This window comes from Struthio camelus, chromosome 2 (assembly GCF_040807025.1).
Source record: "Struthio camelus isolate bStrCam1 chromosome 2, bStrCam1.hap1, whole genome shotgun sequence".
In the NCBI taxonomy this organism is placed as follows: domain Eukaryota; kingdom Metazoa; phylum Chordata; class Aves; order Struthioniformes; family Struthionidae; genus Struthio; species Struthio camelus.
Genome location: NC_090943.1, coordinates 41,458,178 through 41,478,886, shown reverse-complemented (window position 1 = coordinate 41,478,886; position 20,709 = coordinate 41,458,178). Strand labels below are relative to the sequence as shown.

The 20,709-nt window shown below is 37.2% G+C and overlaps 1 protein-coding gene across 16 annotated transcripts in view; it reads left to right on the top strand.

Moving 5' to 3' along the window:
* The window catches only part of TBC1D5 (TBC1 domain family member 5), a 328,685-nt gene that overhangs the window by 239,345 nt on the left and 68,631 nt on the right, over positions 1-20,709 (top strand). For all 16 annotated transcript variants that reach the window (XM_068935353.1, XM_068935344.1, XM_068935349.1 and 13 more), the window contains 2 exons: positions 5,510-5,652; positions 11,122-11,228. In XM_068935353.1, the coding sequence (XP_068791454.1) occupies positions 5,510-5,652; positions 11,122-11,228 (250 nt within the window). The remainder of the gene's footprint in view (positions 1-5,509; positions 5,653-11,121; positions 11,229-20,709) is intronic.

The following is a 20,709-nucleotide window of genomic DNA, read 5'->3' as shown; positions in this document are numbered from 1 at the left end:
TTAGCTCTTTTGACTTTCCTCTCATCTGTGATCATTAAGAGTTTCTCATGCATCGTGAATGCTACCGCCCTTGCAACAAGACTCTTGTAGAAAAGTAGCTGATAGGATCCCTGGAAGCGGAGACGAGGAGAGAAAATGGAAAAAAAAAGCAAGTTGGGATTATACTACAGGCATGTTTTCTTCACTGTCTGTTTGTATCATTCAAAGGTTTTGTTAATCTCTTTAGGACATTCTGTTCAAAATCCCTGAATGTATAAAACCACAGGAGTCTTAATAAAAACAAGATTTATTAAGAAAAGAGACAGAACACTAGAGGAATGGACTGTGTAACAGGTCTAATCTGAAAAGTTGCTAAGCTTGTCTTGATTGGTCCCCTTCATGTTGTTAAGAGAAAGTAAACTATCTTACATTCCTATAAATTTCATCCTCAGATTGAACGTGTCTGTCTCCCTGCTGGCTGACTTTGGTGACTAGCAAATCAGGGACAGTTTCTGGTATCAGATGTCTTCTTTCGAGGGTGCTTTTGCTGTGTGCGTACAGCTATGTTTGCTTTTCCTTCTCATTCACAGAAGTGCTTACTAGCACGACCTTGGGATTGAAGCCCCTGCATTAGCCCTGTCTGCAGCAGGACACTTCTGCAGCCATGAGGCAGAATGAGAGTCATGGAGATGGGCCGCCTTCATCTGACCATAGCCTAGCCTGTCAGTGTCACGAGCATGCATAGATTAGAAATGTAGATATCCGAAATGCTGTCATCACAGGTGTTAAGTCGGTCCCAAGCGGTATTCTTTGCTTGGGATTCAAGTCTTCAATTCCTTATTTTCTGCATCACTTTATGTTCTTTTGAAGGTGTGTGCAAAAGTTGTTTCTCACCTTTTTTCCTATGTTTGAAAACCTAGATCACATTTAAAAGTCTGTTTGCCCTTTCTCCTAAATTATTGACCATGGCTTTACATATTAAATTGCACTGGCTAGAAATGTTTACTTCAATATAATTCATGACAGAGTTTAAAGAGATAGAGCTTACATATAGTTTTCAGTTAGTGATGCTAATTTTGGCATTTCTCAGCTTCTGAGTGTTTAGTTTTGAAAAGATGATGTTCTCTTCAATAGTTACTATCCATTTAAATAATTACCTTATTTTTAAAAAGGTAACAAGACTTACACTTTCTCCAAAAGACTTCCCCTTGTGAATCTTGCAAGGGTTGGGAACGAGATAAACAGCATCATCCTCCATCACATGAGCCAGGTGACATTAGCCATTGCACATGGATCATATGCATTTACAGTATCTTTGCCATTTCCTAACGAGGAAAGCGTATGCAACTTAATCTTTCTATAGAAGAAAAAACTCAAGTACTCAAAGACGCTTCTATTAAGTCTTTCTCTTACCTTTTTCCCTATTCTGTATTCCACCTACCAACCACTTGTTTACCAGCTGTGACTTTTGCTCTTTTCCCATGCCTTGTGCTTTTTTTTTCCAGTGCCTCTGTCCTTCACTACTCTAATTTGAGCTCTTCCTAGCTTATCCATGTTTTTCTCTCTTCTATCTTTTATATAAGTACTGTGTTTCTATCCTCACGCTTAAATCTGTAAAGCTTTCCCCTCTGCTTCCTTCTGTGCCAGCTGGAAATACTCTTAAGAGCAAGGAAGACGCCCCTGCTCCTGGTCCCTTTTATGGTGTCACTGCGTCTATGATGCTCAGGATAATTAATTTTAGGTAAAATTTTGCTCAGCTCTTGAAGTTCTGGGATGAAGAGTGGTGAATTCTCAGTGGAGATGGCAGATGCCCGGTTCAGCAGTTGATGAGAGTGAGGAAGAAACAGAACATACTGTGTGGAAATCTACTCTCTACTGAGCTCAGGTCAGCCAGGGAATTATAACATTTGGGCATCTTTTCACGTGCATAGCAAAAGGGAAATCCCAGAGACCTTATTGTTTTGGTTCTAGAGCTTCTTAATGAAATGGTAGGGGAAAAAAAAATGTGGGCAGATTTGTTTTTAAACTTGTCCTAATGAATAGTATCAGCAAATAAAAATCAAGCCTTGAGCAGACACTTGGAGTGGAAATTGTACTGAAGATTGAATTTAGCAAAAGCCTAAATGGCTGAAAGCAGGCTCTTACAGTAAACGTTTTAGGCAACTTGTGGCCAAGTTGTAGGTCCTAGATTTAGTCCCTTCCAAGTAACTTCAGAATGTTTCAGGAGCAGTTTCAGTGTGTGTATACCACGTTACAGGCTATACTTTGCCTTGCTTAAAGTCATGGATTTTCTTAAGCTTTCTAATTTCATTGTATTGCTTTGTCCTTAGAAACTTCTCTTCTGTAAGCATTTCTTAGGCTTAGTTTTTTAAGATTTCACTGCTTTCCCAGAAGATAGAGAAGATATACAGCTAAAAATATATAAAAATAAAGGTATTCACACACAAAATAAGTTAATTGTATAGATGATCACAGAATTGTCCAGTAAATCTCAGTCAGAATGGTTGTGATTTTTATTTAAAACTGGTAAGGCTGGATCATTGCCTTATTTAAGAGGTTTACCAGAGCACAGTTTTCTCCTCCTCTCACTGTGTTGCAGAGGTTATTAATGAATCATTATCTATTGCTAGTAATTACTGATCTCTTGAGAATATTGGTTTAATTATATAGGAATCATAAGTAGAAGATACAGTAACGTATTCTACAATGCAGGTAGTAGTATCCTTGGTGTATTAAGGCTTTAAAGAATCTGGGGTTTTTTGTAGATTTTAATTGCTAAGTATGCCTGGTAAAATATGAATTATTGTATTATTGCCTGTGATAAAAGGTATACTATTGTGAGCCTCATAGTCTGCAGGTGTAACAGATGTAAGGCAAGATTAACAGGACAGAACAATAATTAAACCACAGACAGCCATCTCAAAAAAAAAAAAAAAAAGGTTTATCTTGTCCGACGTGATTATTAAGTGTCTTAAGTTCTCTGCAAATATTTGTAAAAGCAATAAGAATGTGTTAGTTTCAAAGACAGCATTTCAGTGCGAACACTTACTTTAAGGAATTAAGATACCTTTTTATGAATGTATAAGCTAACTGAAGTCCTGCCATATGGCAGCATGGTTCATAGGCAATAGGGTCCTTGGTTTATAGATGCTATGAGCTAAATGCTGCTGGAGAAAAGAAGAGAACAGTTAGTATATATGCATTTAAAACAGTATGAATTGCTTACTGCCTTTAGGACAAGAAGGTTCAAATAATTAACGGTAATATTATGGTTGCAAAAGGAAGTCCAGTTGTTCTTCTGCAGTCTACATCTGTGAAAGACGATACCTCTGGGGACTGAGATTTAATTTTCCCAGGAGAAAATATAAAAGCAGGAGAAAAAAAGGAATGACTTCTGCTTGAGCAGAATAAACCTGCATCTACAAACGATTAACACTGCATAATGAAGTAGTAAAGAAGCAAAAGAGATTTCTAATAAAAGACTAATAACAAATCCCATTACACCATGGTGTATTTTTTCCCTTGAAGTGTATCAGAGTTTTCGTAAGGCTTTTGAATGAGATTTGTGTAGTTGCAAGCGAAGTCAGCTCAAATGCTTCAAGCTTTACTGAGCTTTCTCTCCTAACAGTTTGTGTAACATGAAAGTTGTGGTTTTACAGGTGGGAGGGGTTGTTAATGCAAGTAATAGGCTTCACGCAGAGTTTCGGTAATGTTTGTGTCACCATAGTATAATAGTTTCCTGTAGGCTAGGCACTGTAGGGTAATGTGCCACTATACGCTAAAATACCATATATAGAATAGACTTGGTATTAAACGTACCAGGTAAGCCTTGCTTTGTGTGAACAGTTCTTCTAGCTTCTGTTTCAGAGCAGCACTGAGGCCTGAAATTAAGTCCTCATAGGAGAGGGGTTTGATGGGCGAGGCAAATTCATAAGCAGCTTGTATTTTGCTATAGCTAATATTCTAACCTTTATAATTATTATGCTAAAGTAAAAAGTTACAAGACCTTAAAAAAATTGACCTTTGATGTAAGAACATGAGGCTAAGAAGATACTATGTTTTGAAATCACTTATTTTCATTTTTGAATTGGGACGTGTCCTGCAGAAAAAAATATTCTACGTAGTGATCTTTAAATCTGGACTTTTTATGGGTAATACATGCAGTTCCCGTGGTGGGGAGGATAAAACTTGAAGTGAACAAAACTTTGATTCGCAAAACCGTACCTTTGAATTTCTTTTATAGAGATAGTCTTTCTGCACAAATTTTTACTACCTTTAAAGCATGTGTTCGACTGATGTTTGTTGGAATTCATTTGTGCAGAAATGAACTTTTAGTACTAGAGTCAAAAAAAACAGCCATACAACTACACTGAGTTCTGGTACAAAAGTGATTAAATGTGAATTCTTGGAAGTGAAATAATTCCTGAAATTTCTAGTTGCCTTTTTAGAAATTTTTGTGACTTTAACGCCAAGTTTTAAAGAATGACTTAATTTGCTTAACAGAAATTTGCAATCAATCTTCTCTTGCCACTGAATAAAAAGATTCCACATGGGTATTAATTTGCATATCCCGGCTAAAAAAGTAATTTATTATTTCTAAGTCCATTTTGTAATAACTATCTCATGATTAACATTGCTAACTATACTTTAGCTCTTTCAAATGTAATATTAGATAATCCTTGCTACCTTAAAAGGTGCAAAGCTAGTGGTTCTGTTCTGGGTTAGGAAAAGGGAAGTAACTTGAGGTCAGCAAATAAATCAGTGTAAGAGCTGGAACTGGAATTCAGAAATCTTGAGAAATAATTTTCTCCTTGTACTGCATCCCAGGCTTCCAGGCTGAAACAAATACTGCATTTAATAAGATAGATTTCCAATGTTTTGCTAAGTATGAAAACAGCACAGCTCTGAACAGGAATGAATGCATATTCTACATGTAGATTATCACTAAATCTGATAAAAATTTAAATTATATTTAATCAAAATAGCATTCATAGCATATTTTATATGGAGCGGCAAACGCTGTCATCAAGAACGGAAGAGACCTTTTTTAAGTAACTGTGAGCCATTCTGTTTTAACTGCTAGTTGGTATATGCCTCCAAACTAGCTTTCACTTGACTAGGCTTTTCAGGGGTTCTCATAAGCCACTGGCTTCCTCCTGTTTGCTCTTCCAGGCTAGTCTCGCCTCACATTTTCCTGCTTGCATCTTAGAACGGTATCACATTAAGTGCTTGGAAGGACAGTATACAGGGTTGATTTGTGTTTTGTCCATTGAGGTTCATCCACATAATAATATTAGTCAGTTAAAGCTTCCAGAGTCTCTAACGTGTTGCTTCCTTTAATATACAGAAAATAACGCTTGTACAATTACAGTTAGTTACGTGATGATTGTAGACTTTCACACTTTGTAGAATTTTCCAGTAAAATTATTTGGACTGTACTTGATCCTGTGATATATTGACATTATCCTATTTGGAAAAATAATTAAAAAAATAAATGAAAATCCTGTCTTTTTTTTTTTTTTTTTTCCAGGCGATGGGTAAGGCTCCTGTTTGGACGAGAATTCCCACTTCAGGACCTTCTAGTTGTCTGGGATGCTTTATTTGCTGACAGTATCACCCTGAACTTAGTTGACTACATTTTTGTAGCCATGTTGTTATATATTAGGGATGCCTGTAAGTATCAACTATCTTACGATCTTTTTAGAGAGAATGCAAGCCTAGTTTTCAAATTAAAAGAGGGCCTAAGAAATTCTAAATTTCATGATGACTTCTTTAACAAAGTGAAAATCTTTCCAAATGCTATGAGAGGAGCCCTTTGTTATTGGACATGGTCCGCTGTATTTATGAAACAAATTCTATGTTGGAGTTAAACGCAGGTTTCTTTTTAGTAGTGCTGTGTTTCTATATGGAGTTGCAGATTTTGTATGCATTCGGTGATACAGGTATGTACAGAGCTCCACCTTCTGACAAAGCCGATGAATTGAGTAAAGTCGGCCTTTGACAGTGGAAATATTTTTGTGCTGTTCTGATGTGAAAAATGTGAAAATCCACAAGATGACCCATAACTTTCCAAGATACATCTTCAAGGAAATGTGCACACAGAGATGAACAGCACATATAAAACATATTTGTTCTACATAAAAGTGATATCTTAAAAAAAAGTTTATATGTTAGTATACTTGAAATTTGTGCAAAGGTGAATTCTTACAGGCTAATGACGGAAAATAAATACATTAAGTTGGGACAAACAAGAAATCACAAAAACTTTGCTAACACATATAAGTATGAATGGGAGGAAAAAGATGTGTAATGATAAGTCAAGAAGCATTGATTTCTGGTCCAGCATATTGTTCAAATAATTCTATATGCAAGCTTGCCACAAAAACAAGTATGCCTTTTGCAACAAGATGCATGTCTGTCATTAACTATATGAATTCTGTAGCATGCTGTTCAGAGTTAATTTTACACAATCTGTAAGCGTTAGCTTATAACAGGGTCACATATTTGACACAATTCTGTGTTCTAGGACACGTGAAGTTTTCAACATCTGTGGTTCCTGTTTTAGGGCCCAACCTTGAAAACATAACGTGCACGTACTTCACACATATTATCATTCCACTGTCTGCCATAGAACTTCATGTGTTTTTTAAATTACTTTTTAATAAACCTGTAGGATATAGGGACCTTGCATTCCTCTCAAAGTGGGTACTTAATTCAGTATAGAGGTTTCAGATGAATATTTCGATTTCAGAATGATCTGATTCCAAGTTGTCATGTTCTGTAATCTCAGTCTGTTTTATTTATGTGTATTAAGATGAAATAATCTTGAAAATGTTAATATAGATACATAGTGCAGATGTATGTAAAATGTTTAACATAACCATTCTTTTTTATATTGTCCCCCTTTAAAAAGCCAACTTGAGAAGTGTGTTTGTAAGCACACAACTGTACCTCTCCTGGTGGAGAGAAGGTTCTTTTGGGGTTGTTTCATTTTGTTTGATGGTGCTCACTTACGAGTATCAGTGTGAGCAAAAAATGTGTTCTAGGCATCTGTATGAAATCAGTCTCCCTCTTTTCTCTAAAGTCCCTAGGCTTAGTAAAAGAAGTTGGAAATAGTTTTAAAGTGGAGTACATTTGTGCGAATAAGATACACAGTCAGCCTGTCAGGACAGCTACTTCTTTGTACCTACGATGTTCCTGTAATAAGTAACTTTTTCTTCTGTAGTTGGACATAATTCGTTGCTCTAAACTTAACAGGATGGTGAAACAAAATACCCAGTCATAAATACTGTAAAGCTGAATATGTTGTCAAACTCATGCTCAGACTGTAGAGGTTTTCACATTTCTTGATTTGAGAAAAGAAAACTTTTCTTACACATCTATAATATAGAAATGTTGTCCATTTTTCTCTTGTTTTTATATTGCTGATAATATTGAGCTCTAATTGGAAACAAAAAATCATCCAACAGTCTTATGAGTAGCGAATTCTTCTGCAATATTTTTGAAAAAGTTTTCAATTAAAGTAAGTTTATAAAGACTTCTCATTATTCAGCGGTAGGAAATGCTAACTCGAAACACCCAATGAGGTTAATCATCTGTAAATAAACCATCTGGGAAGTTTCAATTTAAAACCTTTGAGTTCAAAAACTTTGGTTCAGTGGGAATAATAATAATAGAATAATAGATATTATGTTATAAAAATGCCAAACATAAAAAATGATAATAACGTAATCCTGAAAGCACTTGAGAGTTTATAAATGATGCATTTTTTTCTACACCAACATGTTTGGGAAGGAGGTTGCTTGTTTTGGAATTGTTGCCTTTTCTGTGTGTTTTGTTATCATGTTCTCAGGGGCATGATTTTAAGAAAGTATTATTTCTGCTGTATTTTTCACTTTATTTTTATTTATTTTTAAAATTCTCTGTTACTCAAGATACATGTTATTTAGTGGTGAAGGGAACATTTAAATTGTCAGGTAATTGTCTATGCACAAAAAACGCGGGTTGAAACGACCTGTTTATTTTAGAGGCTGCAAAGCAAACCTGGGAGACCTGTCTATGTTTTGCATAGTAAACTAACACGAGGCCATTATCGCTGCCCTAGCAGCTGATATTGGCTGATCAGTGTTTGAATGAGTATACTTGTACTGTTTCCACTTGAAGACTAGCTATGGCCATTATTAGGATAAATTTTTTCTTATATAAAGGTTCTCTGAATGTTTGGGGGAATATAAAGGAGCCGCAGTCCCTACTCAGAAGAGCTGGTTTCATATTTTTGTTGTATCATGTATGTTTAACTCAAGCTGAGTGCCTCCGCAGTAGAACACAGCAGCGCCTAAAGCTGCAGGGGGAAATAGTCCCACCGTTCCTGGATTAGGAAATCATCTGGATACAGGATTGGCTATGTCAAACATCAGACTCTGAAGAAATGACTGGTGGCAGGAAATAAGGACTTGACTGAGGTTACGCACATTTAGTTTACATGTTTTCAGCATCTTTCACTGCTGCCTGTGTCCAGGAATGGTTACTGGGCCAATAGCAGATTGTCAGTCTTGTCTAAAGCAGAAGAGAAAAATCAATTTGATGTTCCTCTGGGCACTGCATCACAAATATTAATCAAAAGGCAATAAAATTGCTACGCTCATTCTCTCTGTAGGGGAGTTTCTCTACCCCTTACCCTAGAAATACCAATAGCATTCTTCTTCAGAGAAGTGGTAACTTATTACTCCGGATAAAAGTTAGATCTAGATGTGACTCTTGCCAAGCTGATAAGCAAAGGAAAAGTGCAGGTACACAAGCAGCAAGCTTATTACAAGGCAGCTGACCCCAGTATTAGATATTTCACCACTCCACTTGGGTAACATCCCACTACTGCTGATACTGGAGAAATCTGTATTGCACAGAATCTCCTTCTAGGAACTTTGTCCTACAACTGATTCCTAGAAATCCTTTTAACACTAACATGCATATTCCAAAAAGGCGTGTTTGTTTTGTTTCACTACCATTTTCCGAATCATTTTTAAGGAAATCATCGCTCTGTTGGATAATATCATGCATTTTGTCCTAAAGAGACAAGAAGAGCTCACTCGTAAGCAAGACACCAGGAGGCATTTCTGCAGCTTAATCCCTCTAACCCAAGAGTCCACTGTGAATAGGACACTGACAAGAACGTCCTCTTCTGTAAAGATTTCCACAGAAAAAGAGACAGCTGAATATACAGGGAAAACCCTAAAGATGAAATGATTATAAAGGTAGCAGGCCTGCCTCATTAAAGTTAACGTGACTAGAGATGCATTTTTTAAACCTAACTTTCTTCTAATGATAAGGTTCCATTTTAAAATATAACTTTCAGGGAGCAGAGGGGACATGGGTCATTGCCCAGCAATTGGATTTTTTTGGTCCAGTTATTCAATTGCATCAGTATTGTACGTTTTAAACAATTAATGATTATAGTAAATGTCTTGTGGTTGGAAATCTCAATTTTGTCAGTAGTCTGATCCGCACCATTAAAAAATAGCATTTTAATATTTACTTTTCTCTGTACATATAGGACAGCAAGGAACTACTCTTCCAGGGGAAATAAAGAAAGAATAACTTTAGTCCATTATACATTGCAAAACAGAACACATACTATGTTCAAGAGAGAAATGCGTCGGTCTTAATGCATATATTTTATAAAAGTATTTAGAGTTTACTATCCATTTTCTGTATTTTTATTTGCTTTCATAAAAACGTATCATAATCATAACTGCAGTTCAGTATCTTAAATTTGATTTACGTGTGAGAATTTGATTGGCTGTATAATGTGTGGAACTCGTATTATACTCATCTGAAAGAACTCCGACTGAGACCATTGTACTGTGTTCATTATGCTAGCTTTGTGACTTCCAGCAGAAAAAACAGGTACCTGAATATGAACAAGAAAAACAAAGGATGGGAAAAGAACAGGCAGAACAGATAAAGAATGAGTAGGATAAGTGAGTGCTTTACAAATGAAAGCAGATGTATGAAATTACAAGCTGTCGGATCAGCAACGGAAATGAAGATGATAAAGTGGTTCCCTACACAGATTATAATTATTCATTTTGCCCAGTCCTGCATTTTTTCCCCACAATCCTCTTGTTACGGGAGGAAAGGCACAGGAGGATATGAGGTTTATTCACATGAAAGAAAACAGTAAAACATTTCAGTCCCTATGTCCACAAAAAGATCATTTATTTTGGCTTTCTTTTTATTCAAAATAATTTTGTGTACAAGGATCTTTTCTGGTGCAGAGTTCTGATTAATTAAAAGTATTTGTTGCTACAGCTAAAGTTCTCGGAATGGAAAAGTTTCTTTAAAAATTATTTACAAATACTATTGTTGGAGGCTGTCTTTATGTTGCACAGTGCAAGCATCCTTAATAGGCATTGCTTTGACAGCTGTGGCAGATGGATTGCCTGGATTTAGGTGGCGCAAAAGAAATGAAGTAGTTTACGTAGACCTGCTTGAAAGGATGTCTTTAATAATTGCCCTCATAATTAGATTGATTTGCAAAAAAAAAAAAAAAAGGATGACAACGACAAGCAAAGAACTAAAGAACTATAGAGTGTATTTACATAGATTGAGATAAAATCAAGCACAATCTATTTACAAAAAAGATAAACTTCAGACAAAGCATACCTAAAATTTCTGAATAAGAAGTTCTAATAAAGTTAATATATTTTATTTTAAGTATTTAACATATAAAAAGTCATGAAAATGTAGCATTTTTCCTTTGCCCTTACTGTTTCTTAAATAGATAAAGGTATTGACTGAAGTATTCAGAAAAAGTAGCACGTCTTAAAGAAAACACACTTTGATTTTCATTTTAGATTCTAATTTTTGAAAAGAAAAAAAGGAGTTATTGACATCAGTTTATATATATACATAGATGTGGGGGGGGGGTATCAAATTTTTTATATATATAAAAAGCATAGTCATGAAGCTTGATTATACATTATCTTCTTTCACTTTGAGCACTGCTAGAGTCCTAAGACTATTTGTGCTTAATGTGGGAAAAGGCAACTGAACATGAACTATAATGAATCTACAGAAGAAGATACTATTTTGGTGGTAAAAATGTGGTAATATTTCACTCTCTTTTCTCCATTTCTGTTTTAGTGATTTCAAGTAATTATCAGACCTGTTTGGGACTTCTGATGCATTATCCACCTATTGGAGATGTTCACTCCCTTATCCTAAGAGCACTTTTTCTCCGAGATCCAAAGGTGAGGTACTCACTGTGTAAAGCATACCAATACAGGAAATAAATCTCTGTAATAAAATGTTCCAAATTCTGTGACGCTACTAACAGCCTATGTTTTGGGGACTAAACTAACATTTCGAGTGTCTTCTTTCTTGACAGACGTTTTAAAGGAAAGTTATTAAACAAGAGTGTTTAAAGGGAAAAGTTATTAAGAGTAGAATACGTGCTTCTTTATTCTTAAAAGCATGTTATCCCACTGCTGTTCTAAACTTCTCCAGGTAACTGCTTGGCAAATGTTTATGTTCCTTAGTTCTTGCTCGGTTATTCTGCAGAGAGATCCCACATAAGTATATTTTTGAGGGGAACAGTAATATTTTATATAAAGATCCAGTAAGCTGTATTGAAACTGTCATACAATTTCTTCTGTAGAATCTTTTTCATGATATTTCTGCAGATTAATCCTGATTAATGGTTAATCCTTAAAGCATTAGTCACATCCAGTATATAATAGTTACGTGATGGTTTTCAGTTAAAAATGAAAATCTACTATTACAGCCTGAAAAGTTTCACATAAATAAAATTGAAACATTCATAAATTTTATGTTAAATATTACCAACAAAAGTGTCCGATATACTCATCTACAGTAAAAAAACATGTGAACCTCTTGCTGTTTGAGAGTGTATATATGTGGCTCTAATATACAGTGAATATCCACAGCATAGTGGATAAAGTGTCTGAGATAAAGCTGTACACAATAACCATCTCAGTATTCAGATCTCTGGCAGATAGCAGAATTTGTGCTGTGAGTTTTGAGCTGTCTTTGAGCCTGTCCCATTAGTAGGCTGCCAGTGCACGGTCTGATCTCCCTCATCTTCATGATGCAAGCCACCTTTGAAAGTGAAAAATTCTGCACTTCTGCACTCTAGCTGCCTTCTGCAAAATTTCATTCAGTACCAATGTTTACGCTTTTATGGTTTAAGAAAAAAATTTTCCCTTTGTTTCTGTATCAGTTTTGTGCAGAAATTTGCATCCTTACAGCTGCTTTCTTCATTCCTCTTGGGCACAAAGATTTCTTTCATGATGAGTAGTAAAACATATCGTCTTTTCAATGCGTAAGAAAGTTTGTAACGTTAGTTCTCAGGAATTTTTCTTAAGATTTAGACAGCAGTCTGTGAAATCAAACTACCCGGCTTTTGTGTTTATGTACTCTCTTAGCAAACAAGATAGAAATATTTTTTAGAAGGAAGGTGTAGAGGAAGGGAAATTGTGCTAAGATATCAATTAAATCCCGTATGTAATCTGCTGTTTTATGAGGGGGTATGTTAAAAGATAGAATTTAATAATAATTACTAATTATCTAGCTGTCCTCTAGGCAGTAGGATGTCATCCTAGGCAGTATGCAAGTCACCCTACCAGAGGAAGGGGGCAAAAATAAACCACCAAATAACTTCCTGTGAGGGAAGTTTAATCACTCTTCTGCTCAAGTTACTCTCTTGTCTCCAACAGAATAAAGTTGTCAGCTCATAAGGCCGCAGTGTCCTGTTAATTAACATTCTCAGATACTCCTTGAACACCTTTCAGAGAAGTACTGGATGTAGTTCTTACAGTATCTTTCAAGTTGTTCTCCCTTCAGTCGGGTGAATGAGTACTTAAAGCTCTTTCATGCAAAGACTACTGGTTTTTGTCATTTTAACTATGATAAATTGTTCCCCATTTCTGAGCTGTCCTTACCTGGTTGGGAAATACTCAAAGGTTAGAAAGTTAGAATTTCCAGAGACTAAAGAGCCCTAAGGGAGTTTTAGCAGCCTCTCACATTGGAGTGGGTCTTTGAGATTAATATTAACAAATCTGGACTTCCTACGGTAAGGAAGTTAACCTGTTCTAAGGGGTCTCTCTAAAAGAAAAAATTATCTCCTGGTCTGAGAAAGAGGTATATTTTCCATGCTGTAACTTCAAGTACCTCTTTTTTATCTTTCCCCAAGTATGATTTTAAGTGTCTTTAAACATATGTTGGTTCAACCCACCATATTTCTGAAATAGGAGTCCCTCTACTGTGGCTTGTTATTCTATGTGATGTAAGACCTTCATATAAAAATTTTCTGAGTCTGTCAAAATTTTTCATTTCGTAGAGTGAAAGGGAAGACTCGACAAGGTATCATGGGCCTTGCTGGAGTCTTAAAATCGGTATAAAGATTATTTTTTTCTCCTATCTGCATGAAGATAATTCCCTAAGACTGGAAAAAGAGACAAGGAGATTTTAGTCAGATGTGTAACTTGTAAGTGATGATTAAAAAATTCAGTACTGAATGGTTTTTCTTCCTCCTTTGATATTTTCCTGTGCATTTCTCCATCACTAGCTTCTGGTTCCTAATGGGAAATTAAATTTGGTTCAGTGCAACTTAGATCTCTTGGGCCAGAGCTGCCCTGTTCTATATGGCATTTCTTCCAAGACTGTGCGTGGTTTTTAATGTGTGAAGTCGTGGAACTCTCTCTCCTTTCTGTGGGAGAGTGTTACATGGTCCAGTAGCTCATTTCATTATTTTGTTGAGCATAAAAAAAAAAGGTTAGTGGCCCTCCATATTTCTGAGAGACACTTGCTCTTTGCCCCTCAGAGCTTGAAATCTCAGCTGGACAGAACATGCAGTTTAGAAATCATGGACAGGAACAAAGAGGAATTGGCCTCTCAACGCTTTGTACATTTGCTTCATACATTTTCTTCAGGATTATTTTTGCAGATAGATAAATGCCAAATAACCTCACTAGAGTATTGGGACTAGAAGAAATCAGTGTTCCTAAATCACATGTTCCTAAAACTGAAAGCTTCTTAAAGAACAGTTATGTCATAAATTGTGAAATAGTAAAGATGGACCTAATGCATAACTTCTGATTGTAGAGATCCTCTGAGTTTACGCTTCTAATATCATCTGTTATCTCTTCTTCCATTTCCTTATTCCATCATAACTGATACCTTCTTACTTATTTGTCTTGTAAAATATTAGATGAGTTAAACTTTGGCTTGATGAACCTCTCGGTTTTTGGTTGCTGCATTTCACTGCTGTCATCACTGGGAGAGCAACCTATATGTCAGAAGAAAGCTATACTTAAAGGACAGGTGCAATTTTTTTCTTCTAGATGGACAAATACAATTTTCTGACCTGATGGTGGACTCAGAATACAAGCCTAAGCATTATCCAGTAATAATATGAAATGTAGCTATTGCTCACCATTAATCTAGTGCTGCTTGCAGCAGCTCTCCTTTCACCACGGTAGACCCCAGCTGGCATAAGAGGACGTTTTAGATTCCACATCTCTGGTATGTACCACTGCCCTCAAAGAGAAATACAGAGCCTGTAATACCTGAAGACAAATGAATGCACCTGTCTGTGAAAGGGGGGCTCAGAGATATTAATTTTTCAGGCATGAGTGTGGATCAGTATAGTATAATTGAATTTAAGCTTTTTCTGAATTTGCCTAGCTCCGGTTAGGAAAATGTAGAATGAAACCTCAAGTTTGAAATCAGTGTTGTTATCTTTGCATGGGGAGATACTGTTAACCTGCTTAGGAAAGTATTTGTTCCACATTTCTACTCTTCCAATAGATAATTTCCTCAAGTATTTGTAGAAAAGTTGCTTCTATGTGCTTACAGTCCTTCTGAATAGAAAGGTAGACCTTGAAATGAAAGAATGGAGTATCAAAAGTACATATATGTGAAATGAGAAAGTAAGGCAATGATTTTTCTGTAAACCCAAATGCACTGACTGTAGGTGTGCTTCTGTGAATTTAATATGCCATGAGTGGCCAATTTTCTTCCTTTTTTTACTTATCAAAACCATTGAGCACTGTTAATTTTCAAAGCAAATTCTATGAAATTAAGAAGTAGAGATATGGAGGGCGGGCAGTGGAAAAACAGAAAGTGATTAAAAAAGCATAGTTCTTACTAGAGTTGTTCAAATAAAAAAAATTAAAAAACCCAATTAGAAACAAAAGTCATAGAAAATGTGAACATATTGTGTTCCTTAAATAACCAGATGTTCTTTCCCTCCTGAAGGCAGCCAGGGCTAGGAATAAAAGGTTTAAAACTATTGTTTTAAGTTAACTGTGAATTCTGCAAATCTGTTTTCACCCTTTAGCAAATAGAATTCTAATACAGCAACATAAGCAAAGTAATTTTCATCTTTGGGTGTTCTTGTTTGTATGTTGTTGTGTGTTGAAGTGTTAACCTTGTCACAATGACTTATTACAAAACTAAAGCACTCCATAGACTATTACTGTTTTACATTGCATGCTAAGAACGTGACAACCGTCCTTTGTCTGAGAGCCTACTGTATTTATTCCTAATATTTCTGGAAAACCAAGTTTGCTTTCAGATATTTTAACATGGCGAGTTACGTGATTTGCTGAGCAAGCTGGTTGGGAGTTTAATTCCACGGAGACAATGCTGATCATAAGCCATCGATTAAAAAAAAAAAAGAAAAAAAGAAAAAAAGAAAGAAAGGGTATTTGGTCAATGGAAATTACACTACTAATATTCTAGTTATTGCTGCTGGTGTTTTTTCAGCATTATATTTTAAGTTATTTGATAACATTGAAAACGGTGATATAATGATGTTAAACTGTAACTAAATGCATGCTGAAGCCTACATGACATTTCAAAGGCGTCATATCATAAAGTTCATCATGGCTCGGATTCCAGAGGATGCCACAAGAATTCAGCAATAATACACGGGTTTGAAGGTCGTGATCACTCCTACAATGATTAGGTGGAGAAAGTGGCATTCCGGCCTTTAGCGCTTGGCGCAAGCAGCGCAGTAAACGACAAGGGGAAAAAAACATACGGCTGAAATACTGTTTGTGCGCTTATTCGGAGCTGCAGTTTCTGCTCGAGTGGCTGCCACCGTCTCCCAGCTTTCGCCGAGCCAGTTTGCCTGTGCCCGAAAGGGCTTGCGTAGTTTCGCTTTCTTCTTGCTCAGGCGGCTTCTTTTCCGCGCCGCCGCCGCCGCCGCCGCCGCCGCCCCCCCCCCCCGCCGCCGCCGCCGCCGCCCCCGCCGCCGCCCCCCCCCCCCCGCCGCCGCCCCCCCCCGCCGCCGCCGCCGCCGCCGGCCTTTGCGAGCTGCCGCGATCGCGGGAGCGGTCGGGGCTGGCCGGGCGGGGCGGAGGAGAAGCCGGTTTTGTTAGCGTTGTGTGCAGTCTGTCGTTAATTACCTCTCTTGAATGACCGGATTGCAGCCAATGAGAAGTTCGTGGCTGGCAGCGTTTGGGCATTAGCAGCTCGTTAGTTCGTACCTGCTCCCGGAGGTGCTGCCTGGGGTGGAGAGTCCGTTTCTTGGGGGTGACAGCAGCAGGTTCAAGCTGCTCTCGCTCCGTTCCCTCAGCGAGCGCTTGGGTTTTAATTTTTTATTTTTACAGCATTCTTTTCAGCCCTGAAGAAGGTGACTGATTTTTCAGGAGACTGACAATTTATACATTAATTTCTTAAGGTGTTTCGAGTATATGAAAAGCAAGTAACCAAGGCGCTCCTAGATGCAGTAGTCAGGTATCTTGGATAGTGGAGGTGCCAGTATGATAGGAAGCGGTGAAATGCATAAGGTCACCTGCACTTCAAAGGAAAGATGGCTTAGTGAGAGATGTGACTGATAAAGGAAACAAGGTTTTCCAAAAAAGCTGAGCAGTTGTCTGGGGGGGAAACACTCAGGAGAAACAGAGAAGAAAAGCATTTACTCTCAGTGGTTCGGTGGTACTACACAGAGACCTCTGGTTTTATATCCACGTTCAATTGCTGGTAGTAGTAAGCTGAAGCATTTTTGAAGCATCCTGACTCCCCAGTTTGCAAGTGTAGTAGGGTTGGATGTAATCTAAAGACCTCAGGTTGAACAAATTGATGGTTTTTTTCTTAAATTGGATGTTAGGCTTTTTGATTTGGGCTTAATTTGGGCAAACTAAGATTTGCATACATTTTACATCTAAAAATATATTATTAATTTGTTCTTGTATATTAGTGTTCTTGAAATCATAAACTTTTGCTTTCCAAGAGAGCAGAGCATGTTTTGTCTTTAAGAATTATTGTTTTATATTTTTTCTGTTGTTGTGTTTCATTAATAGAATAAGACGTGACAGGCAGCTGTGAGTTTAATGATAAATTACTTGGAATAACCATGTTGCCATAGTACCACATAAAAATAGTACGTGTACCACAAATTAAAAATCCTCTTCATTTTTGTACATTGTTTCAAAACCTACCACACCTATGCATTTTAAAACATGAAAAGATGATGTGGTCCATACTTACAGCACAAAAACTTTCTCGTCTATCACAAAGTTAATTCCCGTCTCCCCTGATACATTCACCCTTTAATCAATCCACCATAAAACAGTCGTCTTCTCTAAAGCATCCCTTATATCACCAGTAATATTTTCAATAAAAATCCTTGGAAAGTGGTTCATTAGTCAACTAGTCAAGATTTTTCCAGTCAGGAATCCTTCACAGTCCTCCCCATTTCTCCGTATCACACGTGTCACTGTAGCCATCGGTCTCAGAAAGGTGATGTCTCAGATTGTCAAAGACAGCGCTATTTACACTATTGCTTTCTCGTTAGTACTGTATGCGCGGGCCGGTTATTTGGTTAAGAACCCACAAGTACTGTATCAACCGCAGTTAAATAGCCATCGCGTTTAAACGTGTGTGAAAGCAGAGGGAAGCCAGCGCAACATGAAGCAGCACCCTGTGAGCAGTGCCGCCTGCAGTCATAGGTCGGACAGAGCTGTGTGGCAGCTAAGATGGGGCTGCAGCCCGTCCCCCCCGCCCGGAAACGGGGACACGGAGCAGCGGGGAGGGCACGTTTCTTCACTGGTCTCATTGCCAGGACTGCGTGGTCCGGTAAGAGGGCTGCGGCCAGTGAGAGCCGGTGGCGTGGCTGGTGGCTGCCGGGCAGGTGCGATGGGGCCTCCTTCTGCAGAGCAGGCAGCTGCGGGCAGGGCAGCGGCCGCTGTTCCTACCTTCGTGGCTGAAGGTACTTGAATGGAAGCTGCTACGCAAATCTGAATTTGCATTCATTCCACTCATATTAAAGCCAGTAGATAATAGCATTGTATAGAACAGCAAGTAGCACGTCCACTGTTTAATAAGTGGTCAAGACAGCTACTTACCAGCAGTCAACCAGACTAAGAGTTGGAAACATTCAAAAAAAAATGAATATTCTTCCGTGGTGATCAGCATTCCCAATCACGTTCATTGGGAATTCGTAAGCTCTGTCATGAGAGAATTCTTTTTGGAAACTGAAATTTTAAACTGTTCTCTCTCTTTGAGCAAGGTGATATCCTTAGTTGGGCAAGAGCAATTCTGACTGTATTTGATGTTAAAAGTAAAAGGAAGAAACAGAAGCACCTTTAGCTAATTACCTTAACTACCAGTAAAATTTACTGCATGTGAATTTGTTGGGACTGTGTCTTTCAAATGATTGGTTTACTTACATGTAAAAAGTCATCTAAAGCTAGTGACCTTCTCCTAAAGAGTAATGATATTATCTATTAAATTGCAGTAGTAAAAGGTATTTAACAGTGTTAGAATGAGGTGATTATGGTTCTTGTGTGCAACCTGACAATTCAATTAATCACTTCCAGTTTGCAAGGCAGTTTATCAAAAGGAAGCACTTAAAATACTTAAAACAATTGATTCTACCTAATCAAAAGTTCTTTGTATCATAATTTATTTATTTGACAAAAATTGGCAAAACAAAAACTGTGATTTCTATAAAAACGGATTCAAAACTTTCCAATAATACATGAAAGATTAGGTACTGAATCGTATCCAGGTCCATTGTGATGGAATTAAATTTCAGTCTCTTCTGATATAAAGATAGATATACTATTAGTGCATTGGCATATTTTCATGGTAAATATTAATGTATTAATTGTTGTATACAAAAGCCATTTAAGTAAGTTTGTTTGTACTGGGGAACACTTCTCTGGAACAGCAGAACACCTTTGAGATAGAGAGAAGTGGCAAGATGCATTTTTTCCTTTTCTATAACTTTTTATAGAGAGTCAGGCTTGGAGAGTTGAGGTAGTTGTCTTAATCCCTTACCGTTTTAAGGAGCAGCAGGGATCCAAATGGCTCTGCAGCATCCTCGTTGTTGGAATCCCAAAACGAAAGGAGTCACTTATCCCACAGCACCAGAGATTTACCTTGTCTCTGGGTTTCAGAGGGGAAGACATGGACATCATCTTCCTTTCACTGTCATATGCGCATGTAGCTCTTTGAAAGAGCCCTTTTTAACCCCCTAGGGACTTTTTTTCTAGTGTTTTATGTAGCACATTACAAGCAGAAGAGAAATTAATCTGTTTCTTTTCCAGGTAGCAGAAATAACCTGAATAACACCTTTAAAATGTTCTTTTTTCACTGATATGTGAGATTTGCGTACAAGCATGTGTCTGGAGAAGATACAACACTGGAAGTGCAGTTATAAGGGATTTATCAGTATAAGCTTAGGATAGCTGCATTACTCACAAAGCCATCAGTGAGTTATGCAGGTTGTCCAAAACGAGTGCCAATAAAACCATAATGTGGTGGCTTTTCTGTACATAAAGATGTCATATTTTAAATCTCATAATTTGGAACACTCCCGAGTTTAAAGCAAGGCTTGCTGTGTGCGCCATTCAAAAGCCTCGATTTCTCCTCTACAATGTTGTAAAACTCCTGTTCCTAACTGTGCGGGGCTGCAAGATGTCAGAGCATAAATCTGTCATGGGGTAGGGCTGAACACTGTCGGATTTATACCTCACTATTTAGTTAATTTACTTCTTAAAACCAAGGGTTCAGTTGAAAAATAGATGACTAAATTAAGGGGCAGATTTAAAAGGTACTTAAGCAATTCTGTTTATGCAAGATGGGGATTTTACACAGGTTATGAACTTGAACATTAGCAGGTTGGAGTCTTTTTGTCTGGGATATCGATAAAAGCTGATTCGGTATGATCTGATCTACCTGTTAAAATGCAATATAGTGTAAAACTATAAATGAAGAAAAGGCTTTCGAATTAGTTAGGACAAGGAGCCAACATACACAACTAGAAATTTCTTTCATTCAAGTCACTGAAGTATTTATAAATCTCAGTTGGCATTTTTTCATTTCTTTATCTCTTGTCATAGAATGCCCCCGTGAGAGAAAAAAATATGTGTATAAAGTTAAAAACAGAGCCTAATGCACGGTATTTAAAATATCTTCCTGGTATCTGAGATTTCTAGTTGCCAGGGGAATAAAGGATTGCCACATAACAAAACTGGAGATAATTTATTTCAGCTTGATCGGAGTTCAGGGGTTTCTTCTTGCCTTGACCCAATTAACTAAATTTTCTTTCCTTTTAAATTCTTTCTGGGAATTTTTGTTGTTTCAGAAAAATAGATCTTCCTAATTTTCCTTATAACCAATTAAACAGGATAATTCTTCATGCTGTTATTGCATTGTAAATAACAAGTTCTGCGATTGAGACCCACAGCATCTTTCTGA